Below are 14,956 nucleotides of genomic sequence, written 5' to 3'. Positions count from 1 at the left end.
TTTATTTATTTGACAGACAGAGATCACAAGTAGGCAGAGAAGCAGGCAGAGAGAGAGGAGGAAGCAGGCTCCCTGCTGAGCAAAGAGCCTGATGTGGGGCCCGATCCCAGGACCCTGGGATTATGACCTGAGCCGAAAGCAGAGGCTTTAACCCACTGAGCCACCCAGGCGCCCCTAAACATCAGTTTTCTAATGATGCTTTTAGTCCAACTCTACAGAAGCATCTTCTTTCAGTCTTAAAAGTGATAGGCAAGGCTGTCTGGTTCCCAGCGACCTAGGGCAAGTTTGCTCTGTCAGGATCCAGCGGGGTAGCTCTGAAGAAAGAGCCCGGCTCATTTGGGTTTGGCTTTGATTGCAAAATAAAGCTGTACTTTACTTGGAACTGTACTCACTCTTCCCCCCGAAGTCCAAGAAAGTGCTCTGTTCTGCGTGACGAAATGAAGGTAGAATGGAAAACTGTGTTTTGGAACCATCTTGGTGTGGGCATTCCAGTAGAGGTTTGGCGTGTGGGGAAGGAAGGACTTTTTTGTCAAAGAGTCATAATGTTCTATTCTTTCTCAACCTGCCAGACAATACAGAACAGAATGACAGTGAAGAAAATATTCAGACAAGAATAATACCCGTTTCAGGGTTCACCTACATCCCTGCACACATACTGTTTTTTTTTTTTTTTTTAAAGATTTTATTTATTTATTTGTCAGAGAGAGAGAGGGAGAGAGAGCAAGCACAGGCAGACAGAATGGCAGGCAGAGGCAGAGGGAGAAGCAGGCTCCCTGATGAGCAAGGAGTCCGATGTGGGACTCGATCCCAGGACGCTGGGATCATGACCTGAGCCGAAGGCAGCTGCTTAACCAACTGAGCCACCCAGGCGTCCCCCACATACTGGTTTTTTACGGCTATTGCACCGCAATGCTTAATAGCTGATTCTAATTATTCTATGAAGCATGTGGTAAAGCCCACTTCCATGGTCTGCGTGGTTTTTTGTTTTGTTATTTAAATAATAATTCTCCTGACAGAAGGACATCTCTTTGCCTGTCTTAACGGCAGCGATCCCTCCCACCCCCTGTGTGATTTTGCTTTCCACAGTTTCAGTCACCTGAAGTCAGCTGTGGCCCAGAAGCTGGGATCCTCCTTCAGACGTAAGGTCAGAAGGTCATTAATAGCCACACCATGCCCACGTCGTCCCCCTTCACTTTGTGTCATCATGTAGGCCTTTTATCATCTCCCGTCCTCATCGGGAGAAGGAGAGTGCAGTACGAGAAGATATTTTGAGAAAGAGAGAAGCCTTCACATAACTTTTATTGCAGTATGTGATTATACTTGGTCTATTTTATTATGAGTTATCATTGTTAATCTCTTACTGTGCCAACTTTATAAATTAAACTGTATCACAGGTGTGTATATATGGGAAAAAACACAGTACCTGGAGCGTTTGGTACTGTTGTGGTTTTGGGCATCCACTAGGCGTCTTGGAATGTGTCCCTGCAGACGAGGGGAGACTGCTCTATATTGTAGTGGACTTTGATGGAAACAGTGGTTCATAGACCACCTAAGCACCGAGGGACAATTATTTGGTTCAACCAGACTTTTAGGCCACCATGGCAAACAGTAGAAAGTTCCGATCTTCATCTGAGGATCACAGGGGGAGAACTCCTGTTCGGTTCTAGCACTCTGCCCTTGGAAATAAGTAACCTGGGGATTTGTTTCTAATTTGGCAGTGTGACTCAGAGCTACTTGCTGCAGAGAGCAAACTGGTTTTCACGTGGCTATGGATATGTACATGTTTACATTTTACATTTTTGCAAAAATCACTACCAAAATTGAGGAAATACTGACCTACAGTAGATACTCAAAAAATGTTAGTCAGATCTTCATTACTCAAGTAGGGGTGTGGACATTCAGTTGCTTTAAAGAAATGTTTTAAGACCTAAGGTGACTTCAGAGCATTTGAGGAATAAATATTTCACTTTCCTTTTTCCCTATGAGTTTTCCTGTTAAACTGTAGTCTTGGCACCTCCATTATTTTTATGAGATTCTAGTTTCCTATTAATTGAAGAATGATGGTATACTCACAGTGTCCAGTTACTTGGAAATAGTTTCCTTCTACTTCTCCTTTCCTTTGTTTGATGAACTTCTTTAACCTAGCTTCTTCATTCTGAGTGCAAAATTCATTGATGTCAGTGGAGACTATATAGCAAAAAAGTTTACTTAGCATTTTCCCCCTAGACTTTCTAATAACTCTAGTATTTTCTGTGTCTTATTTAACCAACCAGTCAGTTTTGTTGCTTTCTTTTGTTGGAAGGATGGAATGGGGAGTGCAGAGAGGAGCGTGTGGATGGCTGTGATTTGGGTCTTTGAGGTCAAAGCTTCTTTCTGATAAGGGTCAGGAGTATTGGTTTTCTACGGTGCTGATAAAGATTCATATGATTTGGAAATGAACTAGCAGGCACTGGGGTTCACCTCATGTCATGAAAAGGGAGGCTTCTTTCCCCTGGCTTCTCCTGGGTGAGAAAGCACACCATCTCCACATAAACCACAGAGACCTCTCTAGGTCATGCCAGAATTTTACACAGGGAACTTTGCTGGATTTTTTCCAGCCCATGAACAACTACTCAATGAAATCTCCAGAATTCCATGCCATAAAGAAGGGCAGAAACTATTCTGGCCTGGAAATTTTTTCAGGATAGGTGTTATCAGTTCCTGGCTGTGGCTGTAGAAAATCTTAGTGTTCCTGTGGATCACTAAAGTTGAGCTCTCTGTTGCCTCAGGAAACTCATAAAGATGAATAAAGTACAAAATGCTTTGCTGAGTACCTGAATGGGTTGACTTATTCTCTGGGGTTGTTTGATGGACCAATTAGATCTATATGAAACAGTGATTTTAATTTAAATTAGTTAATATCAAGTCATTTTTTTCCCTAGCAGTAATTTTTTTTTTTTAAAGATTTTATTTATTTATTTGACAGAGAGAGATCACAAGTAGACGGAGAGGAAGGCAGAGAGAGAGAGAGAGAGGGAAGCAGGCTTCTTGCTGAGCAGAGAGCCCGATGTGGGACTCGATCCCAGGACCCTGAGATCATGACCTGAGCCGAAGGCAGCGGCTTAACCCACTGAGCCACCCAGGCGCCCATCCCTAGCAGTAATTTGATACCAGGACCTATTGTGTATAAAAGTTACTTTTATGTTAATTTGTATCCACCAGCAACATCGGAAATGAAGCTTAAATTAATGTAATATCTTTGCAATTACATCTCAGCAAAATATTCTCTGGCAGGAAGTGGGGGAAGCAGTTCTGCTAGATGGCAGTGACTGGTCATCTCCCCCACACCAGGGCAGCACCCTCGCTTAGAGGACCAAGCTCTGAATCCACACACCACGTCTGCAAGGTAGATCGTGGGTTTTCCGGTTTTATGCCTGAAGATACTAAGGAGCAGCAATGACGGCAGGCCAAGGCCAATGAGCTAGGAAATGGAGAAATGAAACTTCAAATGCATATTTTAAAAACAGAGTCTAATTTTCCTTGTGATACTAGGACCCACAAGTAACACTAGAGAGCACTGCTAGACTTAACCGTGGAATTTGACATGTGTATCACATCTCACAGATCTGTGATCTGACATAAAAGCCTAGAGGATTCAGCTCGGTCTTCTTTCTTGAATTCTACTGCATGAACCTATTTTTTAAGTAAAAAAGTATTCCCAAAGAATGGCTCCAGAATTGGCTTAACTTTTCTTCTAAGAATATCCATTCCCTCACGCTTGTCCCTGCTAATCCTGGGCCCCTGATCTCCTGCTTTTGCCAGGCATGTGCAGCTGCCTCCGTAGGAGGGAGGGGGTGGAGGGAGGAAGAGGCGGGAGAGATCCTTATTAATATTTATTATGATGAGTTCATGCCCAAGGCCGCTTCAGGAGAGGATCACCCTCCATAGCATCCGTGGCTCCAAGATCACGGGACTGGAAATGTCAGAAAAGGAGTCAGGGATCCAAGGTCATCTAGCCCCATCTCTCATTTTCCAGATAAGAAAACTGAGCTCTGGAGAGAGAGTTGGCTTGGCTAGTGTCACACAGAGTCCCTAGGGTGGATATTATTAACGTGTTGTATAGAGATGTGTAGATTTCTAGACACTTTCGCTTGGCTTATCTCATTATCTCACAACATTCCCCATGAAGTATGCTTGTCAAATGTCACGTAGGGGTGAATAGTTCCCTTTTTCTCTTTCCATGATAGAGGGAACTTGGAGATTATGTAAGACAAACCAAAAGACTTCTAAAACTGATTGTTGGTCTATAATTGGTTATCTGAAAGAGGAAACTGGTTCAGAAAGAGAAATGACTCGCCCAAAATATCATGGCCTTGCTAATCATTGAGCTATGTCTAGAACCCAGAAAGCTTCTATACTTTGTTTGTATTTGGAAAGGAAGATCAGCCAGGCCTGTAGGACTAGATGACCCACCGTGGTAGAAGTTCAGTTTTGAATGACACTAAATTTAGTTAGACATTTAATCCTGAGAGTTTTTAATGTCACTTTATATTCTTAACATGGCTGCATTTAGGAATATGTTTGAATCTATTAATGTTCTGGATCACTGGGTTTTGGATATTATTTAAATGATTTGGTAAACTAGGATGTATAATATTTGTGAACAAGGCTTGGACTAGAAAACATTGGTGAATTAAGACATGTTAATATTACATGTACCTTTTTGCAAATGTAAGTAAGTTAAAGCTTAAAACTTGCCTTCATGGGAAGATACGACTTTAAGAAACCATGAGAAGACAATTTGCAAATAATACATTTCCAAAATTTGTTTTCCAGGATCTAGTTCAGGTTCAAAATTAAAAGGTCCTGAACTGAGTTTAAAAGGCACCCAGCACGTCATGCAAGCAGGCCAGACACTGTATCTCAAATGTAGGTAAGTGATGGTGTTGGTTTGGGGATAACCTGGTTGCCTTTTCTAAGGCCAAATCATTCCCTGGCAGAGTAGAAGGGGTTGCCTCTCAGAGAACAAAGGTGGGGACATAAGTGGTCTCTTGTACTATGCAAAGCGCAAGCCGCATGTATCTAGCTTCGCAAGGAGAGACTCACTCATTGGAGGGGAAACAGGGAAGCAATGGCCTGAATGAACATCTTTGCGTTTTTCTTCCAAGTTGTTTAAAAGCTTTCTAACATTTCAAGACCCTCAGAATAGTGCTTCCTAATGATATGGATGCTTAGGACCTGGCCTGCCCTAACTGTGTTTTGTTTTCTTATCTGTGATTGCAGAGGGGAAGCAGCCCATTCATGGTCTTTGCCTGAAACAGTGAGAGAGGAAAGCAAAAGGCTGAGCATAGCTAAATCGGCCTGTGGAAGGAATGGCAAACAGTTCTGCAGTACTCTGACCTTGAACGCGGCTCAGGCAAACCACACTGGCTTCTACAGCTGCAAATATCTATCTATACCTGCTTCAAAGAAGAAGAAAACAGAATCTACTATCTACATATTTATTAATGGTAGGGTTTCCATTTTCTACATTGTTTGTTACCCTTTGCAGTGGGTTATAAATCCGCCCTGTTGCCCTGGAAAGTGGGCATTCCTAGCGATGAAGGAAACGGGCCAAGAAAGAGCTTCTGCCCTGGAAACTGGTGGAATGCATTTTTTAATGCATTTCTTAAGGGTCACTTTCAACCATGATTTTCAAGGACGCAGGGTCAATTGTGTGTTCCCTGCAGGGAGAGACTCTTGTCTCTTCTTGCCTGTTTTGCTCACTAGATGTATCCATAGCACCTAGAACAGTGGCTGGTCTGTAGCATAGCTGGATGAATAAATGAATGACAAGATTTTAGTTCTATGTCTTAATTATCTAGAAGAGCAAAACAGAATATAAGATTTTTTTTGTCCTTTAGCACAATTGCATTCACTTATATGTCAGAATTGTAAAATACTGCTCTTTCTACTAGATTTAAATATGTAATGTTGCTAACATCCCTTGAATGTTACAGAGTTGGTTCCAAAAATGTTGTTGTATTTCATGTTCATTAAGCAACTATTATAATGACATAAGAACGGGCATGTAACCTTATATTGTAGAAAGGGCAAAGGCAAAAATGAATCATTTTCCAATTACCGTTTTTATGGTACTCTTTTTCACTCCTCGAAAGATGAACATATGAAGTGATACTCAGAGGGAAGAGATGCAAAATCCTTAAAGAAATATCAATTGACGGTAGAAATGGATGCCCGAGAAAGAATAAGGAAAATGGCCTGTCATTTTGTTCTCCCTCATTTATCAGTTCCAGCCAATTTCCCAAACTTACCGAATGGGATTTTATTTATTTATTTATTTATTTATTTATTTTTTTTTTTTAAAGATTTTATTTATTTATGACAGAGAGAGAGATCACAAGCAGGCAGAGAGGCAGGCAGAGAGAGAGGAGGAAGCAGACTCCCTGCTGAGCAGAGAGCCCGATGCGGGGCTCGATCCCAGGACCCTGGGATCATGACCTGAGCCGAAGGCAGCGGCTCAATCCACTGAGCCACCCGGGCGCCCCCTGAATGGGATTTTAAAAAAAACAACCCAAAAAAGCCCTGAGGCTCTAGACAACACAAAGCAAAGTTAGTAGGCACCTCAGGCACAAAATCAAATTGAAAAACTAAAACAGGACAAGCCACCACCCGTGTCAGTAGCCCAAATATACAGTATGGTGGGTCTACTTCCCAGTGAGGCTTCCCATGGAAGGCAAAACTACAGAATTACGTTTTGGCAGGATTCTTTTTTTATTTTTTTGAAGTAAGGTAACTAGATAGTGTTTCACCCAAGTGTAACGTATAATAACCCATAATTCAGGGGTGCCTGGGTGGCTCAGTCATTAAGCATCTGCCTTTGGCTCAGGTCATGATTCTAGGGTCCTGGGATTGAGCCCCATATCAGGCTCCCTGCTTAGCAGGGAGCCTGCTTCTCCCTCTCCAGCTCCCCGTGTGTATGTTCCCTCTCTCACGGTCTCTCTCTGTCATAAATAAATAAAATCTTAAAAAAAAAAAAAATCCAGGGGCACCTGGGTGGCTCAGTGGGTTAAAGCCTCTGCCTTCGGCTCAGATCATGATCCAGGGGTCCTGGGATCAAGCCCCGAGCTGGGCTGTCTGCTCGGCAGAGAGCCTGCTTCCCTTCCTCTCTCTCTCTCTCTCTCTCTCTCTCTGCCTGCCTCTCTGCCTGCCTGTGATCTCTCTCTGTCAAATAAATAAATAAAATCTTAAAAAAAAAATCCAGATTCAGAGCTCCTGTTTTAGGAGACAGTGGAGCAGCTGTATTTAGGGTGCTGTCAGAAACCTCTTTTTAGCTTTTATCAGCCTGATCGAGACTAAGCCACTTTTTCTGCATTCTGTTCTTCCAAACTCCTGTTTTTACATTTTGCACTTTTCCAGGGTCAGGGGTGGGGGTCAATTACAACTTACTAGCTATGCTCCATCATAGGAACATAGCCAATGTGCTTGAAAGTCTGAGGGGGGAGGTCGGCCTGGGATCTTGGCTTGGGGAAGTCAGCCCACGTCCATAGGAGGGAAGTGAGGGTGGCGGGCAGGAAATGGGTAGGGTGGAAAAGGTGCAGAGCCGGACAGACCTCCAGACAGCTACTTCTGCAGCTCAGGGAGAAAGCAGACACAAAATTTGATAGTGGTGAAAAAATAAAAAACTCAGCCATCTGTTCTCTTTTTCTAGTTCCACGTAGTATGTTATATTCTTTCTGGCACTAGTGGAGGAAAGAAAACACTTTTATTCCCATCTCTCCAGGGAAAAGAGGGAAAATTCATTCATACTAAAAGTCTCATAAAACTGTCTCCTGTGGGTTTATCAGAGTCTGACTTTCAAATCAAATACTTAAATGAGTAAAAAACAGACAAACAAACAAAAAAATCTCTTTTATTTTTTTTTCCTAAAAAAGAATGTTCAACTATCTTCACTTTTACCTTCTACATGCTTGTTGAACTGGGCCCTGAGTAGTAATGCTGGTTTTGTGGTTTTTCCCGGTAGTGATGTTGATCTCAAAACACACTCTCCTGAAGTCCAAGGGAGCTGTGATATAATTTATTAAGCAACAGTAACTTTTTCAAATAGCCTAATGTTTTATGCATTTCATGTTTTCATTATTATATCAATTCCTTTGAAAAAAGTTGGTCTTTAAAAAAAAATTCATGAGAGACAGAGAGAGAGGCAGAGACAGAGGGAGAAGCAGGCTCCCCACTGAGCAAGGAGCCTGATCTGGGACTCAATCCCAGGACCTTGGGATCATGACCTGGGCTGAAGGCAGATACTTAACTGACAGAGCCACCCAGGCGCCCAAAAAAAGTTGGTCTTATGCTTCCATTTTAATTGAATACTTACTACATTGCAAGTTTAATTTCATTCAGGGGCATAAAACTTGTCCCCCATGACTCACAATTGTCTCTAGTGTTAATAAAACTCCGACCAGGTCCTGATACACAGCTGCTATTGCTTACTAGGTACTAACTGGTTATCACTTATTTATTACTGTTGAATATTTACTTCAGAGCTCATTGTTCTGTTTGGAGAGTTTCTGCCCTGATAAGCATCTGTGGATGTATTAGCATTTCACTTTGATTTCCATGAAGTTGAGAAACAGCGTTAGATTAATCTTTTTTTTTTTTTAAAGATTTTATTTATTTATTTGACACAGAGAGAGAGAGAGAGAGATCACAAGTAGGCAGAGAAGCAGGCAGAGAGGGGGGGGGGGAAGCAGGCTCCCTGCCGAGCAGAGAGCCTGATGCGGGGCTCGATCCCAGGACCCTGGGATCATGACCTGAGCCGATGGCAGAGGCTTAACCCACTGAGCCACCCAGGCGCCCCTAGATTAATTTTTTGAAAAAGACCTAGATTTGTAGTCTGATAGGGCCCCAAGAAAAAGAGTCAGGGCTGTATAGCTTTGTCTGTGTAGAGCTAGCACGTGAATTATAACCAAACTATCATCTAGACATTGTTGACGGCCTGCTGGGTAATGGGCACCCTTCCCACCTGAGCAGTGATTCGGACATATCTGATATGTGATGTACAGAGAAATCAACCTCACTACTTTGGCATTACAGCTTTTATAAAGTCCACCAAGCCTCTGACCTAATACATTACATCAATTTAATTATTCAAGTAATTATATTTAACCACTTTAATTGCTAAATTTTCTGGTAAATTACCATTTCCTTTAATGTAATAACGTCTTACATTTGTAAGAAGTTTCGTTTCAACAAACGGTTTTGTTTACATTATGCCATTTAATTCCCACAACAACCCCGTAAAGCATCCCTCTCTTCATTTTACAAGTGAGGAACCTAAGATCCATTTCACGTTGAAGCTACAAGGGGGAGCGACCGCAAAAGTATTAGCCACAGAGTAAGGTAGTCAGATTTTTCCTTTCAGAGTCTCAGTGGTACAAGGAGATCCAGAGAGGGCAAGGCAGAGGTGGGAAGACCAGGGATGGGGCTGTTGTGCGCATTGATGCAGGGGAGTTGTGGTCCGAGGTCACTCTGAGAGCTGTGGGGAAGGAGAGAAGTTGGGGGGGTTGGAGGGATTCAGTTGGCCTTGGTGAGCAGTTGGGTCATAGTGGCTGAGGAAGAGGAGTCAGAGACCCTTGGAATTCTGGACGGGTGCCTGGGCGGCTTGTACCCATAGCCAAGTAGAGCTTTGTGTCCCCGAATTACACTGATGTGAAGACAGTCATCGCCCTCTTTTGGTATACCCTTGGCTTGTTCTTGATAAATGGTGGTTGAATGGCAGTACCTGAAAAAATATTGTATACATTCTAGAAAATTGCCTAGCAAAATGAATGGAATCTCCCCATAACTACAGCTGCAGAATTCTGGATCATAAAGAAAAACAGATTGTAAAGCACTCCTCCATGCTTTGCTAATTGCAAAACAGAGAGATTTCTAGATGAATAGTAATGTAAGGCCTCCTGAGGTGGTGTTCATCCCCTTCAGAGAGAACGAATGCTTTTGCGTGGCTTTTCTGACCCTCTGGTATACATGAGAAATTGGCTGCAGCTCAGTCTTTCCTAAAAGTTGGAGGATTTCTTTGAAATTAGTTTTGTAATATATGAGTTGTGGCCATAAAGTAAGAAAGTTGAGCAGAAGAGTTTTTAATGGCATCTCCGGAGTATGTGCTATCTTGTCAGCGTCTCCGGTTTAGTTACGAAGACCTTGAACTTAGCATGCTGAGCTCCCCACACGGTGAAGTCAGCCTGAATTCCTCCTCCCTCCACAACCAAGCCTTTCAGGGCTCTTTAAAGTATAACGTCTTCTCTTAAAAAATTATAATTGAAAAGGGAAAAAAATGGATGTGTGTGTGTGTGTGTGTGTGTGTGTGTGTGTGTGTGTGTGTGTGTTATTATTGGGCGAGTATCCTCTACTTCTTCCCTGTAAGAGAAACTTGTCTCTTTTTTTCTGCTTCTCTTTACTGATTGTTTTTCTCTCTGAGTCTATGAAAGCAAAGGGGTTGAGGCATTTTCCTGACAGATTTTCCTCCACTGGTTCTCTCATTTGTGTCAAACTGGTAAGATGTGCATAACAGCTTCATTTTAGGTAAAAAAACAAACAAAAAACCTCCAAAACTATCAGACCCACTAGGTACATCATTGAAAAGTAGTAGAGGTTCTGTTGACTCAGATATTCTGGGACAGGCGGGGTGCCTGCCTGGCTCAGTTAGGTAGAGTGTGGGACTCTTGATGGTGGGGTCAAGAGTTCAAGCCCCACGTTGGGCATAGAGGTTACTTTAAAAAGTGTTTTCCAGGTATCCTGGGAGAAAATAATCATCATGCCTTCATGTAAATGAGAGAAAGCTCTCCCTGGCTGTGCGGTGGAGACACAGACCTTCTGAGAAGGGTCCTGTGTTCTCAACTTGTACAGATTTTCCTAAAGCGCTTTTACATAATGATCTCTGAGATAAACTATGTTGGTATTATTTCTTCCATTTTATATACAAGAGAGCAGCCTCCGTGACCTTCAGAAGACAGAACTAAGAAAATAACAAGCCAGGTCAGGGATCTAGGTCTGATCCCTAGCTATTCAACTTGGTACACAGAGAGAGCTATATCTCTCTTCCATGTCGCATGAGCTAGAACATAGCAGTGGAACAGTGTGTATGCAGATAGCCCCAACTGGGCTCTGTTCCCCACAAGTGACAACACAAAGTTCTCTGGGATGGGGATTTGTGGCTCTAAGGTCCATCGCTCAGAAAAACACTCTGCCACCAGCTTAACCTGTCATTCCTCAAAAAAAGAAAAAAAAGATACTGAATCTGAAATTTAAAAAAATTTTAATAACTAATATATATTCTAAAAAATTAAAATAACAATTAGTTTAATAGTTTGAAGGCCCCGGTAGCTGGAACTTGAGCGGAGTGGGAATAGCTACCCAGGCGCCCTGAGGAAGCATTTTTAAATAAAACTTGTGTTTCCATCTTACACACATATGCACACACACATACCCACATGTAGGTAAAAGACATCAGCGTGTCTGTGTGTGTGAGTGTGTATGTAAGGTGGAAACAGAAGTTCAGAGGGTCTGATGTGAAATGTGTGTCTTATTGTGGAACTCAGAATACATATGTTTAAAATTTCGAACTGATCAAAGTTTAAACAGGTAAATGTATGAAAGTGTTAACCTGGTTTAGACAAGGTAGGTCCTATCTGTACTTTTTATTTAGGAAAAGAGCACCAGGGGCACCTGGGTGGCTCAGTGGGTTAAGCCTCTGCCTCCAGCTCAGGTCATGAGCTCAGGGTCTTGGAATCGAGTCCCGCATCATGCTCTCTGTTTGGCAGGGAGCCTGCTTCCTCCTCTCTCTCTCTCTGCCTGCCTCTCTGCCTACTTGTGATCTCTGTCTGTCAAATAAATAAATAAATTCTTTAAAAAAAAATTAAAAAAAAAAAAAAGGAAAAGAGCACCAGTTATAGAAGCACTATGGTTGTTGTTTTTTTTGTTTGTTTTGTTTTTTGGTTTTTTTTTTTTAAAGATTTTATTTATTTGACAGAGAGAGATCACAAGTAGACAGAGAGGCAGGCAGAGAAAGAGAGAGAGAGAGAGGGAAGCAGGCTCCCTGCTGAGCAGAGAGCCCAATGCGGGACTCGATCCCAGGACCCTGAGATCATGACCTGAGCTGAAGGCAGCAGCTTAACGCACTGAGCCACCCAGGTGCCCCATGGTTGTTGTTTTTTAAAAATTTTTATTTATTTATTTATTTGACAGAGAGAGAGAGAGCATAAGCAGGGGGAACAGCTGGCAGAGGGAGAGAGAAAGGCAGGCTCCCCGCTGAGCAGGCAGGCTCCCCATGGAACAAGGGATGGATACGGGGCTCTATCCCAGGATCCTGAGATTATGACCTGAGCCAAAGGCACACGCTTAACTGACTGAGCCACCCAGGTGCCCCACACTATGGTGTTTTGGGCACACCACTTCTAAAACAGAGGTGTGCAGAGAACTCAGTAGTGGGGTAAGCCCTATCCTCCTGTTGCTGACTCTGTACCGCGGCTGTGTGTTCTGCACACCACAGTCCTGAAAACGTGTTTCCCACCAACGGGTCTGACCCCCAGAGGTGCCATAGGCAGGTGGGATCCGTCTGCAGAGGGGACATGCACACCTGCTAGGTACCAGACCCTGTTGCTCGTTCTGTGCCAGCACAAAGAGCGAAGTTGGGGGATCTTATGATTTTGGGAGTCCCTGTGGTCTACAACTGTGACCCCAAATAGATTTGTGAGCACAGGTTTATCTTTTTTAGAGAATAACTGTTGCTCAAAAGCGGGTCTTTCCAAGGAGTAACAGGGACTCCTCCGACCCTCTTACTGAGGGCGCCCTGTGAAGCCTGCAGGTTCTGTGGTTTCTGTGATGCCTGCGTCCCAATGCTGCCCTCCATGGGGCCCCTTCCCCATTCTCACACCCAGTGGGGCCTGCGTGACGTGCTCTGTGGACACTGCTTAGCTGGGTGATGTCTGAGCGGTTGGTGTTTGTTGCCTCATTTGCCATCCTGGTAGGGCAGACAGCACAGCCATTGTCACAATCCGGGACATCAGTGGAAAGAGTAGCGACCTGCCCAGGTACTTAGAGCCTCGCGGTTTCCATCTCTTCCATGGTAGTGATGACAGCATTTGTAGGGGAGCGTGCACAGAGGATGTCAGCCCTCTGGCCTAACCTGAAGGGGGGTGTCTTCGTGCTTTGGACTGCATCAGCCAGACGCACCGCCCCATGCAGGGCAGATTCGTGATGGGCGGGGAGGGCCTCGCAAGGCTGAACGAACTTCCCGCGCTTCCAAAAACATTTCAGTGCAACCACCATTGTATTTTCGTGAAACTTGAAGGAGAAAATATTGTATCTATTCATCAAAATTCTCCTCCAAGGGCAAAAGATGCTTAAACAGTTTACATCTTGTAGGAAGAAAAAATTTGGAACCAATTTAAAAAACAAAAACAAAACTCTGAGCTACACTAGTTGGGTGAATTCTTTAGGTCTGGATTTCTTGGCAAATCTATGACATTATCTGTGATTGCTGGATTAATGTCTAGAGTCATCTCCAGGTTTAAGTGTCAGTTTACAACCTGTAGCCATTCTCCCCTCCTCCTGCCCCTCCGAAGAGCTTCTCCCCACACCTCCCTTACTCACTTCATCTCTATCCCTAACTTGTGGCTCCTGCCCCTTATTTTCTGAAACTTGGATTTATTCTAACATGGGATCTTTCAGTAAGAATGGCTTTCCAGAGTTTTGGTCTGGGGGCAGTCTAAGATTCCTGCCCCAGTAGTCTCTCCAGCCCAAAGTTGTTGTGAAGAAAACTTACAAGTCACCTTGCAGCACCAGGAAGCAAAGAATGAAGCCAGGTCGGCTGATAGATTGTGTTTCTTATTCTTTTTACATCGTTGCCTGATATATTTGCTCAGGAGACAGAGGAACACATTGAGGTGAACAGAGTTTGGACTCTCAGTCTTTGGAAACACAGGTGGGCTTCCTCAAACCGCAGCGGTCTGAGGCTGGTATGCATTTCCAGAATTCTACTACAAATGATCTTCTATAAAGATTTTCTAGGAACACTCTGGCTTATCTCTGCATACAGCTTCATCAGAAACTTAGTTCGAGGCCAGGTTTTGCTGGGTTGGTGTTTTTTGTTGTTTGTTTGTTTTTCCTCCTTCCTTTTTTCTCATTTGATGAAGTTGTATAAAAGGAGAAAGAAATATTTCTAGGATTTAAAATATACACTGATGACACTGTTGATTGGAATAGCAGGTTTTTCCTTGGGAAACAGACCCCTCTGCCTTTCAGCTCTGTACTCCCTCTAGGGCGCAGTCATGAAGATTATCCATTCTGTCTGTCCCTGGGGACAGCTGATGAGGACCACATGGTGAGAGTTTAGAGAAGAGTAATTTAACTCTCATCCATTCTCCTTTCCAGCTCTGTGAAAATTTGATAGAACACCTTCTCAGTATCTTCAAGCCCTGCCGTTTCATAGTTCGTTTCTAGAAACATTTTGTCATTAGATAGCAAGGGTCTTTGGCGGTAGAGAACATGTACGTGTGATTGGGGTAGAAGCCACTCCTCTTGGTAGATTCGTTGACAATCGGGGGTGTTGCACCTTCTTTCCTTGGTCCTTGCTGTTCACCTAGCATATTCCTAGGAATTCAACTTTAGCCCTTGGTGGTACCTGGCAAACATTCCGGCCTTGCCCTCAGAAAGAGCATTTTCTGATACTCCTCAGTCTCCCTACCAGAAAATTTTGGCATAAGCTGGCTAAGCTTTGCTATACAAGTGTGTATCACAAGGCATTGAGTACTAAAAAATAATCAGAATGAACATAGTCTTGAATGAGCCATTTGGACACAACCTAAGACTTTGAGAAGTTAAAGACTGAGGTACAATCAATGAGATCTCCAGATGGCAATAGAGTCCAAAAGCAATAAAACTGACCATACCCTCCCATTGTCCTTCTACAATCAAAAAG

The 14,956-nt window shown here is 43.2% G+C and overlaps 1 protein-coding gene across 5 annotated transcripts in view; it reads left to right on the top strand.

Annotated features, from left to right (window-relative positions):
- FLT1 (fms related receptor tyrosine kinase 1) overlaps positions 1–14,956 on the top strand; it is a 177,591-nt gene that overhangs the window by 21,893 nt on the left and 140,742 nt on the right. For all 5 annotated transcript variants that reach the window (XM_047723031.1, XM_047723034.1, XM_047723033.1 and 2 more), the window contains exons 2-3: positions 4,816–4,912; positions 5,263–5,489. In XM_047723031.1, the coding sequence (XP_047578987.1) occupies positions 4,816–4,912; positions 5,263–5,489 (324 nt within the window). The remainder of the gene's footprint in view (positions 1–4,815; positions 4,913–5,262; positions 5,490–14,956) is intronic.

This window comes from Lutra lutra, chromosome 3 (assembly GCF_902655055.1).
Source record: "Lutra lutra chromosome 3, mLutLut1.2, whole genome shotgun sequence".
NCBI classification, from domain to species: Eukaryota; Metazoa; Chordata; class Mammalia; order Carnivora; family Mustelidae; genus Lutra; species Lutra lutra.
This window is presented reverse-complemented; position numbering and strand designations above follow the sequence as displayed.